Here is a 21592-nt window from a genome sequence, read left to right on the forward strand (position 1 = left end):
TCTTTCAAATATTGTTTGAATATATTCCAATCATTAAAAAAAAATTGTATTGTTTTATCTGACCTGTCAGCTTGTCCAATTTCGCTTACTCCATCAATATGATCAACCAGTCTCTCTTAGTCGGCAAGGTCTCCATTTTCCAATTCTAGGCAGTCAAGACTTGCTGCTGTTGTGGCATACATAAATACTTTCTTAAAGTCTTTTGGAATTTCATTCCCAATGATCCCCAAGAGGAATGCTTCGGGCTTTTGGGAGAATAAGATTTTAAACATCTTTTTAAATTTGTTATAAAATACCTCCCAAAATTCCTTCATCTTTTTACATGTCCACCAAACATGATAGGTTGTGCCCGCCACTTCTTTACATTTCCAACACTTGTCCAATTTTTTAAAATACATTAAATCAAGTCTGCTCGGTGTTAAGTGCCACCTATAGAACACCTTCATATAGTTCTCCTTAATAGTGTAGCATGCGGTGAATTTAAGGTCCTCCTTCCATAATTTCCCCCACTCTGACAACTGTATATTATGACCTAAGTCCACTGCCCACTTCACCATAGCTGGTTTTACCTCCTCATCCTTTACCAACTATTCTAAATTTTATACATTTCAGATAAGAGTTTTCTGGTTATTGTATATTATGACCTTCTCGAATCTTGAAAGTTCTTGATCAAATCCCTTCTTTTTATCTTGTTTGAATAATTCATGTATTTTGGTAATACTCTAGCCAGCCTGTAACCATTTTTTTTATCTCGTCAAAATGTTTAAGCTGTAATTGATTATCTTCCTCCCAGAGAATTTATTTATATGTTACCCACTTGTCCCTCATGTTGATCAACCATATTAAAGGCTGCTGACAAATCTAAGAGAATCAGCAGTCCTGACCCACCTTGATCCAGTTGTCTATGGAGATCATCCGTTAGGGCGACCAGAGCCGTTTCGGTCCCAAAACCAGGATGGAAACTGGACTGAAATGGATCTAAAGCCAATGTTTCCTCCAGAAACCTACCAAGCTGTTCAGCAACCACTCTCTCAATTACCTTATCCAGATATGGAAGATTCGAAACTGGGCGGTAATTGAATAGATCTAAAGAATCTAATGAAGTTTTCTTTAAGAGCGGATACACCACTGCTTCCTTCAGCTCCCCTGGGAATGTCCCCATGCCAAGGGACAAATTGATAATTTCAACCAGGGGGATCCACACAACATCTGGGCACGCCCTAATCAGCCAAGACGGGCACTGACAGTTAAATCCAGTCGTGGACGACTCCGCAGACAGCTTCCGGGTCATGTGGCCAGCATGACTAAGCCGCTTCTGGCGAACCAGAGCAGTGCACAGAAACGCCATTTACCTTCCTGCCGGAGCGATACCTATTTATCTACTTGCACTTTGACATGCTTTTGAACTGCTAGGTTGGCAGGAGCAGGGAGCGAACAATAGGAGCTCACCTCTCGCGGGGATTCAAACCGCCGACCTTCTGATTGGTAAACCATAGGCTCTGTGGTTTAAAATCAGGGCACTTCCTGATTGTCATTATTTCCACAATGCAGAGTACTAACCACTATATGATCACGACTAGATTGCCATTATTTTCAGGTGTATCATGGGGCTGACAGGGAGAGCAGGTCAGAGAGGTAGACGCGAGGCTAACTTGCAGTTAGTTTCTTTATTAAGGAAATGAAACAGTACAAGGAAGCACATAAAGGCAAGTTGCCCCCCCCCCAAATAAGAGTCTATTAATTTTATTAAGTATTTGCTTCACCTGGATTTTGGTCATGATGGTTTAGGCTGCCCTGTACATGGGTGTATCTGGGGGGGGGCAGGGGGGTATTCAAATCAATACAAATCAAATCAATTCAAATCAATACAAGTCAATAAAAATGTAAGTTTCCACCCCCCCAACAAAAGCTTGCCCCCCCCCAACAAAAATCCTGGCTGTGCCGGTGCTCCTGTGTCTCTCAATGACTCGATTTTCAGCCTTCTATTCCATGCATAGGTTACATCAAAATTATGGTAAAGTGATCTCATAACAATGTAAGAAAGCCTGTTCAGAACTGGTCCCTTGGCTGTGGAATGCTATTGTCAGAGAGGCACACCATGCAATTGCTGTAATATCTTTCTTGAGCAAGACAAATAGCTTTTTATTTTCTTAGACCTTTTAAACTATGTTTTACACTGGTTTTATACTGGTTCTAGTACCCTGTAGATTTTATTCCTCTGTCCTCAGTTTTATGATGAATTATTGCTACTAAGTTCCCCACCTTTTAAATGGAGTTTCTTGGTTTAAAATAATTTGTGATTTTATAATGGTGTTGTATTGATTGTTTTTTGTGTTATTTTATTGCAATCTTGCTTGTTTTTATCCCTGTAAACCAGGGGTCAGCAAACTTTTTCAGCAGGGAGCTGGTCCACTGTCCCTCAGACCTTGTGGCGGGCCGGACTATAAGGTTCATGTATGATTATATTGCAGCTCAAATCCAAGGCTGCAATCCTACACACACCCATTAAGACATTGGCTCTATTGCACAACCACTCCTTTAAAAATTGGTGGATGTTACTTCCAAGCACACCTTAATTCCAACTGCATCATATAATTTGGTGATGTAATTGTATGGATAGCTGCTTTGTTTGCTTATTTGCAAAGTAAAGCCTGATACTGATAACAGATTATAATGACTGCCTACCCAAGAAAATTTCACACCTCATATCTATACTACATAGAGTTGAGGGAATCACATGGCATGAGTGCTCTGTTGCATAGTTTATAATAGCCTTAAGCTGGGGAGAAGTACACATTTTAATAGTTTCAAAACATACAGTGGTTGCATAATGATAGGTTTTAAAAGAATGAAATCTTAATTTATAAGATAAAGCAGGTTGTTGCATCTAATGCTAAGTCCTACTAAGAGTAGAAATTAATAGATATGACAACGTTCTATTAATTTCAGTGGGATACAACCCAATGCATTGACTCCCATGAGAGATGGTGGACTCTCCTTGGAGATTTTAGAGCAGAAATTGGATGACCATTTGACATGTCTGATTTAGCTGAGATTCCTGCATTGCAAAAAGAAAATGAGTAATCAGTTAATTGATGTGAGGGGTTGCTGAAGAAATTTTAAAACAGGGATGCAGAAAGGGGAGGCATGGGGAAGTCAGGGAGGTAGGGTTTATGAAAAAGAGGTTTTGAAATTATACGTGTTTATATGTATTGTTTGTTTTTGTATTGTGTATTGTTTTGTCTTTAATCTATGTTGGAAAATGAATAAAAAATTTATTAAAAAAAAGAGAGATTCCTGCATTGCAGGGGTTGGACTAGATGACACTTGGGGTTCCTTCCAACTATACAATTCTATGATGATGATGATATTTTATCTATACCCCACTTTTCCCCCTGATAGGACTCAAGGTGGCTTAGAAATTAAAATAACCACTAAAACACACAAAAGGCCCATAACGGCATCTCCTGAAAAAATCTCAAAATCCAGGCAGTTTCATATGAGGGAATACAGTCTTTCAGATAGCTTGGAGCTAAAGCTGTACAGTCATACCTCGGGTTACAGACGCTTCAGGTTGTGTTTTTTTGGGTTATGCACCGCCGAAACCCGAAAGTACCGGAACGGGTTACTTCTGGGTTTCGGTGGCTACGCGTGCGCAGAAGCGCTAAATCGCGCTTTGCGCATGCGCAGAAGCGTCAAATTGCAACCAGCGCATGCGCAGACGCGCCGGTGCGGGTTGCGAACGCTGTGGGTTGCAAACGTGCATCCCGCACGGATCATGTTCGCAACCCGAGCGTCCACTGTATAGGGCTTTAAAGTTCATATCCAGCACTTTGAGTTGCACTTGACAACATAGCGGCAACCAGTGGATCTGTTCTAGCAAGGGAATTGTCTGTTCCCCATAACCAGCCCTGGTCAACAATCTGGCTGCAGTTTTCTTTAGCTAGCTGAAGTTTCTGAACACTATTCAAAGGCAGCCCCAGGTAGAGCATGTTGCAGTAATTCAAAAGGGATGTAACTAAGGCGTGTTGTCACTGTGGCCAAATCAGACGTCTCAATTATTGATGACAGATACTGGTTTAGAACTGAGACAGCTTCCTTAGGTGGAAAGGAGAAATAGAGTATTGTAGAGTTGGAAGGGACAACCTCCTCCAGAGGTTTCATGTACATGTTAAATAGGATGGGGGACAGAATAGAACTTTGAGGGACCCCACAGGTCAACATCTAAGGCATCAATCAGGAGTTCTCCAGCACCACCTTCTGGGTTCGTCTCTCCAGGAAGAAACAGTCACTATAAAACAGTGCCTCCAAGTCCCATATCAGCAAGTCTGCCCAGAAGCATACCACCAAGGAAACCCACCAAGAGGTCCAGCAGAACCAACAGGGACAAACACAGCATGTCTCATTCCTGGCATAAGTCATCCACCAGAACATCCAAAGCGGACAGACTAGTTCTCTTTGTGATATTTATCAAATCGTTCTAAGAGGGCTCTTAATATACTTCCTGGTCTCTTTTGGTATCTGTTTCGAATATTTTCAAGGGCAATCTTTGTCTGTTAAAAGAAAAGACATTAAATTATATTCAGTATTTGGAAGAATGGTATTCACAGGTAGCAATATCATTACAGTTGTACTTTGGATCCCGGATGCCTTGCGACTCGAATGTTTTGGCTCCCAAAAGCCGCAAACCTGGAAATGACTGTTCTGGTTTGCGAATATTCTTTGAAACCCAAACATCCAATGGGGCTCCCACGGCTTCCGCTTGAGTGCAGGAAGCTCCTGCAGCCAATCGGAAGCTGTACCTTGGTTGTCGAACGTTTTCAGAAGTTGAACAGACTTCTGGAATGGATTCCATTCGACAACCAAGGTACGACTGTAATGGAAAAGTAAGACTTTTTCTGCATAAGAACAAAAAATAAAATCACCATCTGCAGAAGCATCGGCAGTATCCACTTAACTTGGAGCAGACCCAATAAAAATTGATGGACTCTGAGTATTACTTAAATGCAATTGACTTCTGTAGTAATGAAGTATGTTTGTTCAGTGGGCACTATGCTGTGCAAACACACAAGTGTATATGCAACCCAATACAGTGGTACCTCGGGTTAAGAACTTAATTCATTCAGGAGATCCGTTCTTAACCTGAAACTGTTCTTAACCTGAAGCATCACTTTTAGCTAATGGGGCCTCCTGCTGCTGGCATGTCGCCTGAGCACGATTTCTGTTCTCATCCTGAAGCTAAGTTTTTAACCCGAGGTACTATTTCTGGGTTAGCGGAGTCTGTAACCTGAAGCATCTGTAACCCAAGGTACCACTGTATATATGTGTGCATTTGCCATACTTTACAGTGCAATGTCATTTTTCTTCTACAGGAGTGGGGATCCTCTAGCCTGCAGGCCAATCTTGGCCATGAGGGGGTCCGGTTTGCCCATGGGTGATGTCAGCTGACTGGCAAGGGTTCAATCCTGCTGGATGCCATCTCACCAACATGCTTTCTGCAGGGAATGAGCTGATGAAGCAGGCCCCTCCTCTTCACCCTGCAGGTCAACTTTGGCAGGTGGGCAAGACTCTTCACCTATCAGTCACCTGCTGTCATCATCATGTAACCCTACCCACCTGTGCAAGTTGTCCCAATGGGTGGGGAAAGATAATGATCTGGTTCCCCAGAAGCGGCAAATGGATTTGCATATGAAATTGTTATTTGTAAAGCAGTCCTGAGGAGCACAATCTCTGTCTAAGCAGAAATGTAGCTAAAAGTTCTGTAATTTCAGATTGGGGGTCCATTTAGTCAGTTATAGAACTCTTTGGGTTAGCTAGCTTTTGCTTAGTGTCAATAACTTAAATAAAAAAGAGAGGCTGAATGACAAACATGCATAAAATACGTAAAATGAATATCATGTTTTGGTCTTATATAAGCAGTAACTTCATATGCAGAAAATGATTCAAAACTGAATTGTGGTTTGCACAAGAAACCAATATATGTGGACAGTTTTTTGAGTGTAGAGGTAACTTACTTTTTCAGCCAGCTCCTTAGCAGTGATATCCGGATCATATGGGATGGGTTCTCCAATATATGTGCGGAATTTGACTGGAAACCCTCCATAAATGGGAAGGATAAATATCCGAGTCTTTTCATACAGCCACTTCAGTAGTGCTGCATTTGAAAGAGAAAAATATTTTGAGAGAGAAAATGAGTTCCCACAGATGGGGAAATCTTTATGTACCGTATTTCTCGCCCTATAGGACGCACTTTTCTCCCTCCAAAAATGAAGGGGAAATGTGTGTGCGTCCTATGGGGCGAATACAGGCTTTTGCTAAAGCCTGGAGAGCGAGAGGGGTCGGTGAGCACCGACCCCTCTCGCTCTCCAGGCTTCAGGAAGCTCTGCGCAACCCTCGGGAGCCTGGCGCGAAGCCACGCCGGGCTCCTGAGGGTTGCGCAGAGCTGCCTGCACTCCCAGGCTCCACGCAGCTCCGCACAACCCTCTGGAGCCCGGTGCAGCTCCGGCATCGCTTTGGCTCCCGTTCTGGGGCTGGGGTCGGGGGAAGCTCGGGCTTCCCCCGCCCCAGCCCCGCGCCTGTGGGGGAAAAAATAATACCCCCCCCCCAATCTAGGTGCGTCCTATGGGGCGGTGCGTCCTATAGGGCGAAAAATATGGTATATAAGCCACTTTGCCAAACCACGCCTTAGCCCAAACATGCAGGCTTCTCACTGCAGCTTTGATCTTTTAACTCAGTGTGTGGCATCAGCTAAACCAAGGCTTGGCTTAGCGAGCAGTCTGAGTCTGGGGTTGAGGATATGCCTTCTCCTCAACCATGACCTGTAGCCAATATTTGTTATTGGCTACAGATTGTGATTAAGAAGGAGATCGCTTAACCACGGTCCTAGGTTCAGCTGGCACCCTAAGCCACACAGTATCTTAGGGGCCACATCACACAGAACTAAGCAAATACAACCTCTAAGCTCAGCTCTATCATTAGGCCGAGTAATGCAGTTGCACTTCCACCATTCTCATCCTCCTGAACCAGTGCCCTAACAATGGCAATGCTAGTGGTTGGGCTGAGCTGGCTGGCTGGCTATCTTGCCTAGTTGCTTCCTTCCAATGTGCCACTGGCAGTGCTCATTGAAAACGGCTCCTGACTAAGCAAGCAAGCAAGCAAGCAAGCACACATGCAGCCAGCTCAGGCCATACACTCCAGTAAACACTGTGCATGTATCGCCTTGCTCATGAAACACCTGCAGATGTCGCAGTGCAGCACTGTGAGTGGGCAGAATTCAGGCACCATGCAGAGCTGCAGATGAGCGTTGACAAGGGGTGGAGGATGCAGCTGTGTACACCTGCAGCCAGCCCAGGAACCTCTAAACTAAGTCACTTTGGGTTGTCCTGAGCAAGATAAAACTACCAACAAATTAAATAAATAATAATAAGCTACTCTGATGTCCTCAGGTGCAGTGGAGGACACACCAGGTAAGATTTGACTGACAGTCCAGTAGGATTCTGAACAAGACCAAAGGGATGGAATCATAATCTTGCCTCTTGCTTCAGCTAGCAAAGTGCCTTGGGTCAGCCCTGGCAATCTCCACTGACCAAAAGCGATCCTGAACGCTTTTCATTGGTTGCTGTGTGTCAGCTGCTAGCTACTTCAGCTTACCACTGATTCATGATGGACAGTAAGCATTGTCCTAGGTGGTCTTTAGAGTGAACCTATTCAAACTCTACTTCCTAATGAAACTCAGAAGCAGCATACATCAGATATACATAGATTTCATGAATGGGATATGTTGCCAATTCATGAGGACGATAAAGTACATTGCAGAAGTTACATTAAGGGTGACAATGATATATAGAAAGGAACATAAAAAGTGAAGCTCACATATTTTCCCATATGTTCTGTATCCTTCTCGAAGATTTTGTGTAAACATAGGAATGATGGGCTTTCAAAAAAGGAAAGGAAAGATAAAAACTAAACATTTTAACTGGCTCCTAGACTTTTAAAATTTTAAAATTATAAGACCCTCCCCAGCCCTGCTGGCCCAGAAAAAGTCGTCTCAACATATTTTTGACTGCAAGAAGCCCAGTTTTAGGCTTTGGCAGTGATAAATCCATGAAAATAAGTGCTCAGAAACTGAACGGTTGGCAAAAAGTTGGCAAAAACTTTTTGGCAATAAGAACCACCTATTGTGTATCTTAAAAAAAACCTGTCAACAAAATATTAAGTTTTTAAAAACCCCAGTACCACTTAATTGAACACTTTATCTTTGTAGTGGCAATAATGTGTTAAAGCCCAGCTGTAAAAACACTTTTTGCTACTATTTAGAAATGAATGGTGAACTCACTGCTCACTGGAAGCCAACCTTGTATTTCAGTCTCCATGTCTGTAAAATTTGTGCCATATTTCTTCAGTACAAGTGTGTTTTAATACCAACTGACTGCACGCAATCAACAATACTGTGGGCAATGTATAATTACTACAAATAGGCTACTTACCACTTTGGCCTGTAAAGCCACTTGTGCAAAACCTGTACGTTTACCCCACACCAGGTTGTAGTTCTCATCACTAAAGTTTCCTTCTCTAAGTCCACCGGGTGCAATCCCCAATAAATGGCCCTTCTTCAGAAATTTCACACATTCATCTTTATTGCCTTTTAGGCAAAAAAATAATTCAAGAAGTGGTCTGACACCTGAAAAATACACCCAGAACAAATCACATTTTTATCAGTATTATTTATAGTATAGATAGATATTATACAGTTTCCAGTGATGTGGCCCCATTAAGACTGCTTGGCAGTCTTTCAAAGTAAGATAATTAGGATGTGTAGACTTTGTAGACATTTATTCCATTCTCTCAAGTTTTCTGAAAAGTCAAAACAGGGAAGGTATAGCCCTATGGTAGACAATCTTTCTGACGTATATTGTTTAACTGAAATATAAGTATGAGAGAGTAATACTCTGGTACATGCTACAATGCAAATGTATCCACCCGTTTCTTATAGTGTAATCCTATACAACTATACTCAGCACATGTAATGGCACATGTATCTAAATAAATGTTGTATGTGTCCAGAACAGCAAAGTTATAAATTGTTGCCTTACCAAGTCAAAATGCTACCAGCCACCACCGGGTCTAACATACTACAGTGGAACCTTGGTTCTTGAGCATCTTGGAAGCCCAATGATTTGGAACCTGAACGCCAAAAACCCGGAAGTGATTGCTTCCATTTTTGAACGTGCCTTGGAAGTCGAACAGCTTCCGAGGTAAGTTTCTCCATTTTCTCAATGGAATTTGCCAACCGCCCATTGCACCTTGGTTGTCGAACATTTCGGAAGTTGAATGGTCTTCCGGAATGTATTACATTCTACAACCAAGGTACCACTGTATTTGCGAATTAGAGTTGACTATTGTCTGCCCTAACAACACTTTATTGTATCATTTCAGTGGAAGCTCATACTTTGGATTTGGAAGTTTTCTAGGGCGGAAATGATATTACAGAGTCAACAGATAGATATTCTTTATGACGCATCACAGTATTAGAGTCATTTTCAATATTCTAATTCTAAATATAAAGTAAAAGTATTTTACCTGGTAGTAGATACAACCCATTATCAGCTACACTGTAGATGTGTCTTCCAGTCAGTGTATATAATCTAGCTACAAAGAGCATATAATCCAAAACAAAAGCTCCATGATAATAAACAATTACCGCTGGTCCTTCTGGTATATGCTCTGTGCCAATAACTTCATAACCTGAAAAGAGCACAAAATGCAACAGATTACTATTGCTGTCATACATGTTACATAATGATTGGAGGAAAACAATTAGCAACTTGTCCCAGGGGATTTGTGGAGGAAAAATAGAGGCCACTAGCCACCTAGAAAAATGTTTCTGCCATCACACTTCTTCACTGCCTTTTGCTACAATCCCTGCCACATCTCCAAAATGTCCACCAATTTTGCCACATGTGAATGATATTGCAAAATGAAGTTAAGTGGGGGTTTTGGTGCAGCTTTAAGAAGAACTGAGTTTTAGGATCAGATTATATGGCTCATCTTTTCATATGCTATGTTGTCCTGCAGCTCTTTCAATGTGATGGCCCCAGGTTTGTTACCTATAACACCTTTACTGAAAATCAGATTCCCTTCTTTCATGATATTCCCTAAAATGTTGAGGGCTGAGCGGCCTTGCAGCAGTCTGCCTGTGTGCTGAGATATTTATCAAGGAAGCCTCCTTCCACCAGAAGAAGCCGAAGCAAATGGAAACTTCAGAGAGTACCTTTACTTGTGGAATACCCTTATCAGGAAGGTTCATCTGGCCCCCCGTTTATTGTAATTTAATCACAGGTATGGACTTATTCATTTTGTCAGGCTTATAAAAACCATTTCAAGCTGAGGTTTCTTTTTCTGCTGATGATATTGACCCCAGAGTTCCTGGTTGCACAGTGACAATATTCATGCTCTTGCTTCAGAGCTTAATCCTGAAGCTCAGTTTTCTGAAGTGAAGTGGTTTATAGCATTCAGTGGTTACTTGTGCCTGTTTGAACTGCTAAGGCAGAAGGCAGAGAGTTCAAGAGTGCCTCTATGCTCCATGGTAACGCTGGGGCTAAGAAAGAAGAAGCTGGCAGCTTGTGCCACCCTCTGGACTAGATATAAGTAAGAAGGTAGGAAAATGTGGGCTGGCTGATGGCATACTGAGGCTGCTGGGACAGAGCCTCATTTGGTGTAAAGGACAAACCTGCACTGATAACATTGTCACTATTGTTATTTAAGGAAATACTTGCTTACCATGCCATATCTTTCCAATTATATCCAAAGCACTTGTAAGCCGCCTTCTTGGTGTGACCCATGCTTCAGTAGAAGTGTCTTGAACTATGTTATTCATTTTCTTGTAAATATAGAGAAGAAAGCTTAAAATGTACATCATGCAAAACATGGAGAGATATATTGCCTGTGACAGCATTAAAAGCATTAATAGCAGTCCGAAAATGTAACCCATGTAGCTTGCATTTTCTCCCAGGTATCCGAAACCAATCCAGTTTTTCAGCACGTGAGTAAACCAAGCCACATTTTCTTGCCCTGAAACATCTGGTGTGATAGCAATAATTTCATCCACTGTAATGAAATAAATAAAAACAAATGATTATTTTTACTCCAAAGTGATGTTGCTTCTTCACTTTTCTCGTAGAAAAAAACACGAAGACAGTTTATCACTTTGAACTGTCATCCCACAGGCTGCATTAATTTTTACACAGAATTCTATGCTATTTAACCCTGTTCCCCTTCCGCAAAAAACCAAAACCAAAACACCTTTCTAAAATAATTTCATACAAAGTTGTTTATAGACAATAATATAAGTTAGCTGCTTTTAATTGTGGGCTAGAATGTACCTGAAATGCTTTCTGCTGCTCCAGAACCTGCTCAATTATAGCTGATCTTGACAGTCAAAACTGTAATGTATTTGCTGGGGGCGGCGGGTGGGGGGAGCCCCCCCCCCCATGATTGTACCAGAATACAAAGAGTCAAACGAGAAATGGCTCTTTCTGAAATTTAACAATCCAATTGGCTTAAGCTGCAATCCTAAGTAGACATACTGGGGTATTAAGTTTCACTCTGTTCTGGAGTGATTTAACAACTTGCGAGTTGCTACATCGTTAAACTTCAAAGGATAAACTTGGGCAGCAGCCCGGATTGGAAGATTGCAATGAAGTCAGGAAAAGCTGCGCTGGTAAATAGACAGTTGAAAAAATATATATTTACAAATAAAGCTGTATTCAGTGGATGAAAGGACATATGATTTTTTGACATGATTGGGAATCGCATAGCCAGGAATGGAGAACTTTAAAGCGTTAAGACCAGAAGGCGGAAAATATGAAAACAACGAGAAGAGGCAGGACTAAAGATTTGGAGATATGCTTCAGAGGTCCAGACTATGGGGAGCCCGGAAAAATTAATAATTACAATTTGGATTACAATTTGGTCCTTTTTAAATTTCAGTTTCTTGTTTTTAATTGGATTATGATGTGGATATGTTGATTGGCTGTTTTTATAGGAAAATCAATAAAAATGATTTTTTAAAAAAGTTTCACTCTGTCCCATGAGCCTTATTTGCAAATAAAGACACAGTTTGGCTTATACTTTTAACGGTAAAATACCTTGTGAGATCTCACCAGTAATTGGCACCAATGCGGGTGGTAGTGGGAACATTGGAGATGGGTAATGGAGTGGCCATGCTGGCAGTGGAGGCAGAAGGATAGGTGGTGCAGCAGAGCAGGGTGGCGTTTCCCACTTTGTCCTCAAGCAGCAAAAAAAGGCTGCACCACCCTGCCCATTGTGGTCTGTGGCGTTAGTACAGAGCCCCCGGTTGTCTCACGAACTATTGACCCGTACACCACTAATCCGCTGCCACCAACCAGGTCCTCCCTGGTAAAATCACTTCAGTCTCAGTCAGCTTTTCCATTCATAAAGGAGAGTATATTTTATTTCAGACTTAAAACAAAACTATTACAGCATTCCAAACAGTGTTCCTCTTTACTTTCTTAGCCTTATGTTTCTCTCTCTATTTCTGCTACCACCCCACACTCAAGGACAAACTGCCCTAACTGTCTCTCTATTACCAACTACCTTTCCCAACCAGCCAACCCACTCAAACCAACCAACTACCCACCCACAACTCCCAACAAACTAACCCAGACTCCTCCCAGAACTAGTTTTATAGACCCACTGACTCCACCCCCCTGGGTCCTGTCTGTGCAATCTATTTAACTATTTCCCCTCCAGCACTCTTTCATATATGGTAACATCACATGGTCTTGTAGTAATGTTAATGCATACTGGGAAATGATATATAATGCTTCTATATTACTATTATTATTATTAAATTAATTATCCACCCTAAAGCAGCAGGTCCCACAGCAGATTATAATAGTTTAAATGCCTCTTGGATTTGAGCCAAGTGAGAGCATTTACTTTTTGCTGTTGGAACCCGCAAGGTGTTTTGCATAGGCGAGCTGCAATTTTAACAGCAGACTACCTTGCAATGCTGGCATTATGCACTCTTTCCTGGGAGCTCACCTCCAAGAAAACTTGAAGAGGCTTGCACTCTCATTGTGTCTGATTGTGTCATACAGTTCTCCAACCAATGTATTCAAAAACGAATATATCAGGGGGAAATGTGGATAAAAATGAATATGTTAGTGAAAATAACACAAAAATTGCTTGCAAAAATGTGAACATTAGTCAAAACTACATACAAAAATGTACTGCTGCAGAAATGTGAAGAACTGAATATAGGATTGGAAAAATGAGAACCTGATAGAACTAAAATGGGCAGGTCCTTCCATCTGTAATTATGGGTTCATCTTATGTAGGCCTGAAGTAGCTTAGGAGAATTAGGCATAGATTTAATTGTGCCTAGGTTATTGGAAGCCAGTTCAGACTTCCAGTTCAGACCCATGACATTTTGATGCAACTCAGAGTATCCCTCTTAATGGATACCGAATAGCCTACCACTTCCATGAATCCTTTATCTTAGTCCCATAAACCTCAGCATGAAGAGAAATGAAGCTTAATGTGTTTAACTTCATTTGTCCACTTCAGTTCTCTTTCCCTCCCTCTACCCTTTCTTATTTCCAGAACTATTTCCAACAGTTATATCTTCCAGCTTACGTGATCATATAAAGTGCCAGGGACATAGATTGTGCCATGGAAATAATATCAATCCAGCTCAAGTTTAGTCATATTATGCATTTTAGTCTGCTTTTTGACAAAAGTCCTCAAAGTGGATAGCTTTTACTGGAATAATGCCAGAATGTGGCGTTTGCCCACTCATTATGGAGATGTTGTACTTGGGGTGGGGGAGAGAGAAAGGGTTAATAGGCTGACCAATAAGAAAGCCCAGGGGTGGAGCCTAACTGTGTTTAAGGCTCAACACAGGGGTTTTGGCAGTTAGTTCGGTTGGTTCTTATGGGTGGGAGGCATAGGAGTCAGAGTGAGTTAGAGACAGAGGGGAGACAAAGAGAGTGAATTGGATTACAGTGTTTCAAAGTATTTAAAATTTGTTTGCGTTCACAATAAACTGGAATCTTTGTTAATAAGTTACAACCTGACTGAGTCTGAAACCTGGTTGGTGGCAGTGGAAGAGATAAGCCGCAGTGGTGCAGGGTCAATTGTCCATGGAACAACCGGGCCCTGTGCAAAAGCCACACAGAATAATGAAATCTGCAGACATATCCACAGGAAATACCCACTGATCAAGATCCCATCAAGGGAAAATCAATCACACTTGTTGCAATTTTCAAGTGGGATTCATTCACATACCAACAAATTCAGGTTGCACAATTAAACCTGATTTGACCCTGGAACATAATGAATCTTTCACTATTAGGCAGAGTCGACTATAAAAATAATTGCATTACCTAGAATGTTATTTTTGTTTCAATCAGTTCTGGTCATCGGCAAGGCAGATTGTTTCAACACATGGCAAAAATATATTTCTAAATATATTTGGCAAGGAAAAAAAATGAGAATAAAATATTGATAGATGCAAAAGAGAAAGGAGGTTTTCTCCCTGCCAGATATGAGACTATATTATGAAGCATCTTTGTTGGTTGAAGGAATGGATGACATTGGAGAATTCACATATTTTAAACTTAGAAGGTCATGATAATATTTTCAGTTGGCACCCTTATTTATGGTATGAAAAGGTGAAAGTATGTTAAGGATTTACAAATATACAGTAGTACCTCAGGTTAAGTACTTAATTCGTTCCAGAGGTTCATTCTTAACCTGAAACTGTTCTTAACCTGAAGCACCACTTTAGCTAATGGGACCTCCTGCTGCTGCCGAAGCACAATTTCTGTTCTCATCCTGAAGCAAAGTTCTTAACCCGAGGTACTCTTTCTGGGTTAGTGGAGTCTGTAACTTGAAGCGTCTGTAACCTGAAGCATATGTAAACCGAGGTATCACTGTAATTAGGAAAAATTTGTACAGAGTATGGAATAAATACAAAAATCTATTAGAGGCAAAAACACCACATTGGCTCTCACCATTAGAAGCCATAGTGGTAAATAAAAAGAATATGATAGAAGGTTGGACAACTTATAGAAATTTCTTAAAATAAGAGGGAGGGAAATATCAATTAAACGGATTTAAGGATTTATCAGGAAAATTAACAACATTGTGTCAGAGACTGGGCAGAGGAGGAATGGTGGAGACTGCCTCCCCAGCCTGACCTTTCCAGGGAGGAGGAAGAGGAAGACAATTTAGATTTACAAGAGGGGTTTCAGGAAGATCACAACTCAGAGGCAGATGAGGGAGAAAGTTGGGAAATAAAGGGAGAGGTGGAGGAGGAGGAAACAGTAGGGGGGCAACAGCTGACGGACACACTGTCTTTAGAAAACATTCCAGACCCCCCTATCTAAGAACCCAGCGAGCCTTGAAAGTAGGAGAGCAAAGAGCTCAAAGACAGAGGGCACGAAGCAGCACACATAGAAATGATGAATGAGGAAGTGGGAGAGACGGAGGGGTGTTTGGAAATTTACTCAGGACAATGCCATTATCAAGAGGCTGGGTTCTATAGCCTCTATCTGTAAGTAATGAATAAAAAGAGGATGATAAGAAACATTCCCTTGTCTTTGGATGTTCCTGGGCAACAAGCCAGGAGTTGCTGATCACTTCCTGATACACGGATACAATATCATCACAGACGCTTAGACTTGATTTCATCGGAAGTTAGTGAAGATGGCGGCTGCCAGCAGCGAAAAGACCTTTGGATTGATTTGGCAGAAACACCAGAGTGTGAGGAGATGCCGCAAACTTTTAGAGGGGAATCCTAGACATATAATCCACACAGAAACACATCATTGCTTGTTTTAACTCACTTGTGGGAAAAACTCAGAGGCTGTGAAAGAAGGAAGGTTAACAACAGAAAGAATTAGAGGAACCATTGGAAGTGACTATGAAAAGCAGTAGAAGTATGAGATACAACCCTCCGAACTTGAAGCAAGGGAAGTCCTATTAAAAATTTATAATTTGGCAGAATATTCAGATTATTTGATATGTATAATTTGGAATATTTAATGTGATTTGATTGGATGGTTAAAGTGGGAAATTGAATAAAAATGATTTTTTTAAAAAAAAAGCTTACTGGGAAATGATATATAATGAATTAAATAAGATGTTTAAAATAACATTTGTAAGAAAACCAGAAGTTTTCCTTTTGGGAATTATAGGGACAAAACTACCCAAACTGTATAGAAATTTATTCATGCATGCGACTACAGCAGCAAGAATATTACTTGCCTAAAAATGGAAAGAAGAAGTTCCAATGAAAGAAAAACGGGTACAAAAATTTATGGAATAATCAGAAATGGCAAAACTTAATAGAAAAATAAGAAATCAAGGTAACAAACTTTTTATAAAAGAATGGAAATGGTTTATTGAATATTTACAAACGGTAAACAGATTAGAACATTGGCAGGATTATTGCGATAACTTGCAGTTTTATAAGAGTATATATTTAAAATAGATGAATATATTTGGAATATGCAGAGAATATACAAAATAAATTTAAGGAGCCACAGAAAGAGGGGGAAGGAAGTCGAGTTTCAAAATGTTAAAATGATTGTAAAATTATTGAAATATATAAAATTGAAAATCATAAAAAACGGATTTGACCCTCTTAAACAACAAACCCTCTTCCTCCCCAAATCAGATTTTATTTTGGGATACAGAAAGTGACAGGGAAGTGCCCTGGACATGTGGGAAAGCAATTGCTTGACATAACATAATATAACCTCCCTGCAAACAAATCAGGATGAAGGCCCAATGAACAGGTCATCTGTAAATGCCCTCATACTTACTTGAAAATCTGACTGTCACTTGCCTACGTCTCACTTGGAAAGCAGCACCAATTCCTTCTGAACTTGTCACATTGGTTTTCTCACCTAACTGCTGCCCACATAGTGAGACTTCCTGCATGCAAGGGTGGAAATAACCCTGGTGGGGTGTGTCACCCCATTTCAGAACCACACCAGCTGAATTGGAGGTGTGAATGTACCTATTCTTTAAGCTAGCACAGCAACCTCAGGACACATTTTCTTACATGTCACTGCATTGTGAAATGATGGGTTACAGCAGTAGAAGACAGTGTGGTGGGGCACTGCTGCTCACCTGACCTTTGACTGGTCACATTCCTGCTGTTTAACCGGAGGTACAGGGGGAAGGGCAAGTTGGGAGTGAGGTCAGCATGGTATAAACATACAAAGCAGGAGCACTGGATTGGCTCCATCAATGTCTTTGAAACATACCCACCTTGCCAACATCTTCCCTACTCTACAAATAAGTAGCAATGATGTGATGTACCCAAGGTCAGGTGAGTGGTGCTCCCCACAAAACTCTCAGTTACTGGGTTACAGAAAGTAAGACCCCCCTGCCCCTTGATTTGTATCTTTGCTTTATTAATAAGTCTTAACATTTATCCACTAAGTGCACCCTTCTAAACTGCCATGAGTGAACAGGAGAAGACATTAAGTAGATTTTAAATAGCTCCATTCATTTCAGCCACTCTGGGGGGCTTCCAACAAAATATTAAAATACAGTAATGCATCAAACATTAAAAGCTTCCCTAAACAGGGCTGCCTTCAGATGTCTTCTAAAGGGCAAGCAGCACCCAAAATGCCTTCTGATCTGATCTGGAGGGCTGCTATAAAAGAATGCACATAAATCAACCTAATAAATTCATGGAAAAATGGATAATCTTTAGAATGCATTGAAACAAGAAGTAATGATTATGTTCAACATTATGCCACTTTCAATTTGTTGTAATGCTATCAGTATTTGTAGACTTGTATTTATTTACCTTATTTGTTAGAATCTGTTGTTTTCCTATCTTAATGATTTAAAAAACTAGGTGCATTAGTGCAGAAAAGTTAACATTGAATCTGGGTTAGTTATTTACACAAGACAGGTTTAGCAATTTCACTAGGTGTTGGGACAACTGAAATTATGGAATCTTAAATTAAGGAAGCCTTGTTCTAAGAATTTAGTAATAGAATCTGAGGCAGATGAAGAAAGAATTTATTGGGTCATACTCATCTTATCTCCTCCTCCCTTTCAAAATATCCACACCAAAAAGCATTATGGCTATAAATACCCAGCAAGGGGGATAGGGAGATTATATAGATATATAGCAGCAACCTTTCTAAAACATTTATCTTTTTCCTGGGATAGCTCCTTCTGAATGTGAAAAGCAAGAAGCATTGGATGTTTCCCTTCAGTTTGGGTCAAGTGGACTGCATCCAGGACTCTGAAACAGAGAGGGAAAGGAAAACAAAGGAGCCCTGAAGCTTTTACACAAGTAGAGTCTGGTCTTACAGTCAGAAACTGAGTATTAGGTAGGGTCACCTTTAAATATAAACTGAAATGAATTTCTCATGCATCCCTGAAACACGGCTCATATCCAGACTTCCTTTTGCACCGCGCTTTACAAGCATAGGTCTGTGCTTTCTGGGTCCGGGTCTGAGTGGTTCCCCACCCCACCCACAGATTGTTGTTTGTCCCTCCCCCCAGTCATTGCTGAAGCAGCTGCTTCAATAGATTGCTTCCTAAAGTTGTTTCAACATCTCTCCTCACCATGATCCTTAATTGGTGTGTGTGTGTTACATTTTTATTTTCAATTTGCACAATTTTATTTTAGTGAAATAAAGCAGATGAGAGCTTTTTAAAAATGTAGACTCAGTGCAATTTTGCAATAACACCCCCACCCCAATGTAACAACTATGCTACTAAAATTCCAAAGAATGGTCTGAAGGCACAAGGCCACTATTTGGTGGGACCAACATCCATCAAAGCATCACTGCGCACCTTAGGACACCACCACTTCAAAAGGGAAAGAGGTGGGCCAATCTCGGGGCCGCTAGGGGCGCCTTGGAAGATGGCCGACAATACCATCTCTCCGGCTCACACGAGGTAATTTAGGGGCTGATTATGGGAGTACATCAGCCTCCTGTATTCTTCCCAGGGGATGGGAAGATGCAGCCTCGGCCGCGGTTGCCCATATATCACCCCCGAGTTTGAAAGAAGGAGGGGGTGGGGGCACTGGACAGAAAGCCCTTGATTGAGCTTTGGATCTCACTGACGCTGCTTCTAAGAGCGACGCTAGTTGCATTACTTAAGATTAACAATTGTATTTAAAAAGTAAATGCACATGTTTCAAGCCAAGGAAAGGGTATTTTAGCTGCTAATTAAGCCAGCCACTGAGAAGTCAAGAGTGACGGGAATGGACTGAACAGAAGATTACCTCTAAGAGTCACAGCTATGTCGGTATGTTGAAACGGAACGGAAAGGGGGGGGGAAGCTTCTTCTTTTATTTACGATACTGCCTAACAACCCCTCCCCTAGAAGAACCATCACACGACTGACAGCAAGTGAGAATGGAAAATAGCTGTGTGGAATAAACTGTGTGGAAATAAAAATATTAATTAAAGGCTTTGCTTTTTGGAAGATATGGAAAGAAAATGAAAGGCTATCCGGTGACGCAGTCCTTAATCAGGATCCACCGTTATGAGACAGACTAAGTTGCGAGATTGATAGTCAGAGGGGGAGGTGAGCCACTGCTTTGTTATTATGTTTGGATCGTGTGTTTGAATTGGCAAACCCTCCACTGGAAAGACTGATTTATGGTGCAACTGGTCTGGGAAAATTAATGAGCAGACGCTTAGACTTTATTACATTGGAACAGACTAAAATGGTGCCTGCCGCCGAGCAGGACTGTTGGATCAGCGTGTTGTGATGTAAGGAGAGCCTTACAAAGTTCACACAGAAAAATAACAATGTTTGGTTTAGCTCGCCTGCGGAAACAACTCAGAGGTTATTAAGAAGAAAAATGATAACAACAAGAAGACTGGAAGATGGGATTTGTGAACATCAAAAGCAGCAGAAATATGAGATGACTGGACCCTTACTGAGCTCGAAACATGGGAACCCCCAACAAAATTTAAAATTTGGCAAAATATCCGGACTACATAATATGTATTAGTATAATTTGGAATAATTAATGTGATATGATTAGATTGTTAAATGGAAAACTTAATAAAAATTATTATTAAAAAAAAGAAGTGAGCCAACCTGACTGGAAGAATCAGCGACCAGAAAGAGGAGGAGTATCAAGAAGATTGGAAGAAATTCAAAGAATACTTAGCCAAATATTGTAACATAAGATAATTAGAAGATACTTTGAAGTATCAGATAGGTTTAGGATTAGAAGAAGAATGAATTGCAAAGCATTAAGGATTAGAATACCAAGAAAAGAGAAGAGGATTGTAAATTGAAGGAGTTATATTATTAGAAATATGATTTTGGAGAACTGTTAACAAGGTGATACAATGAAATTTAGTTAGGGGGGATTTGAGGAAGTCAGTTAACAATGAAAGTTAATTAAGGTTTTAGAAGCAATAAGGGTTTTTATTTTTTCTCTCTCTTTAGTATTGTAATGTGTTCTCTTTTTTGTGTTTTGTATGTTATTTCTGTTATAAATGTGGAAAATTAAAAAAAATGGAAAAAAGAATCAAAAGTGAAAGAATTGTGCAGGACATCGAAATGTGCAAAGATTGAAGTATCCTGCTCTCTGCGATCATCATCTGAGGACTTTCTTTGTGTGCCTCCTCCATGAGAGGTCCAGAGGGTAGCAACAGGAGAACGGGCCTTTTTAGCAGCAGCTCCCTGTTTGTGGAATGCTCACTCCAGGGAGGTTTATCTGGCACGTTCATTATGCATCTTTAGGTGTCATGCAAAAATGTTCCTCTTCAACCAGTGAACTGCTAGGTTGGCAGGAGAAGGGACCGAACAATGGGAGCTCACCTCTCGCGGGGATTCAAACCGCCGACCTTCTGATTGGCAAGCCCTAGGCTCTGTGGTTTAAAATCAGGGCACTTCCTGATTGTCATTATTTCCACAATGCAGAGTACTAACCACTATATGATCACGACTAGATTGTCATTATTTTCAGGTGTATCATGGGGCTGACAGGGAGAGCAGGTCAGAGAGGTAGACGCGAGGCTAACTTGCAGTTAGTTTCTTTATTAAGGAAATGAAACAGCACAAGGAAGCACATAAAGGCAAGTCCCCCCCCCCCCAAATAAGAGTCTATTAATTTTATTAAGTATTTGCTTCACCTGGATTTTGGTCATGATGGTGTAGGCTGCCCTGTACATGGGTGTATCCGGAGGGGGCAGGGGGGTAGCTGTCCCCCCAAATCCATTCAAATCAATACAAGTCAATACAAATGTAAGGTTCCGCCCCCCTAACAAAAGCTTGCCCCCCCAACAAAAATCCTGGCTGTGCCTATGCTCCTGTGTCTCTCAATGACTCGATTTTCAGCCTTCTAGTAAGAAAGCCTGTTCAGAACTGGTCCCTTGGCTGTGGAATGGCATTGTCAGAGAGGCACACCATGCAATTGCTGTAATAACTTTCTTGAGCAAGATAAATAGCTTTTTATTTTCTTAGACCTTTTAAACTATGTTTTACACTGGTTTTATACTGGTTCTACTACCCTGTAGATTTTATTCCTCTGTCCTCAGTTTTATAATGAATTATTGCTACT

General features: G+C 40.9%; 1 protein-coding gene across 1 annotated transcript; it reads right to left on the bottom strand.

Moving 5' to 3' along the window:
• Window positions 1-3782: 3782 nt before the first annotated feature.
• LOC114600598 (DGAT1/2-independent enzyme synthesizing storage lipids-like) lies at window positions 3783-12665 on the bottom strand. The gene is made up of 7 exons (XM_028736939.2): window positions 12147-12665; window positions 10780-11106; window positions 9580-9744; window positions 8487-8680; window positions 7873-7933; window positions 6015-6154; window positions 3783-4553 (listed from the first exon to the last, which is right to left on the bottom strand). Exons 1-7 carry the CDS (start codon window positions 12196-12198, stop codon window positions 4449-4451), a joined length of 1044 nt encoding a protein of 347 aa, XP_028592772.2. The 5' UTR covers window positions 12199-12665; the 3' UTR covers window positions 3783-4448.
• Window positions 12666-21592: the final 8927 nt, after the last annotated feature.

Source organism: Podarcis muralis, chromosome 8 (assembly GCF_964188315.1).
Source record: "Podarcis muralis chromosome 8, rPodMur119.hap1.1, whole genome shotgun sequence".
In the NCBI taxonomy this organism is placed as follows: Eukaryota; Metazoa; Chordata; class Lepidosauria; order Squamata; family Lacertidae; genus Podarcis; species Podarcis muralis.

Bases quoted from the DNA above. Each gene is read 5' to 3' on its own strand.
- LOC114600598 (XM_028736939.2), bottom strand. From the start codon at position 12,198: ATGTTCCCACTACCACCCGCATTGGTGCCAATTACTGGTGAGATCTCA. The intron at 9,745-10,779 runs GTAAGCAAGTAT...TGCTCTTTTCAG, and splicing joins AATTGGAAAGATATGGCATG to GTTATGAAGTTATTGGCACA. The intron at 7,934-8,486 runs GTAAGTAGCCTA...CTTTTTTGAAAG, and splicing joins TGGCTTTACAGGCCAAAGTG to CCCATCATTCCTATGTTTAC.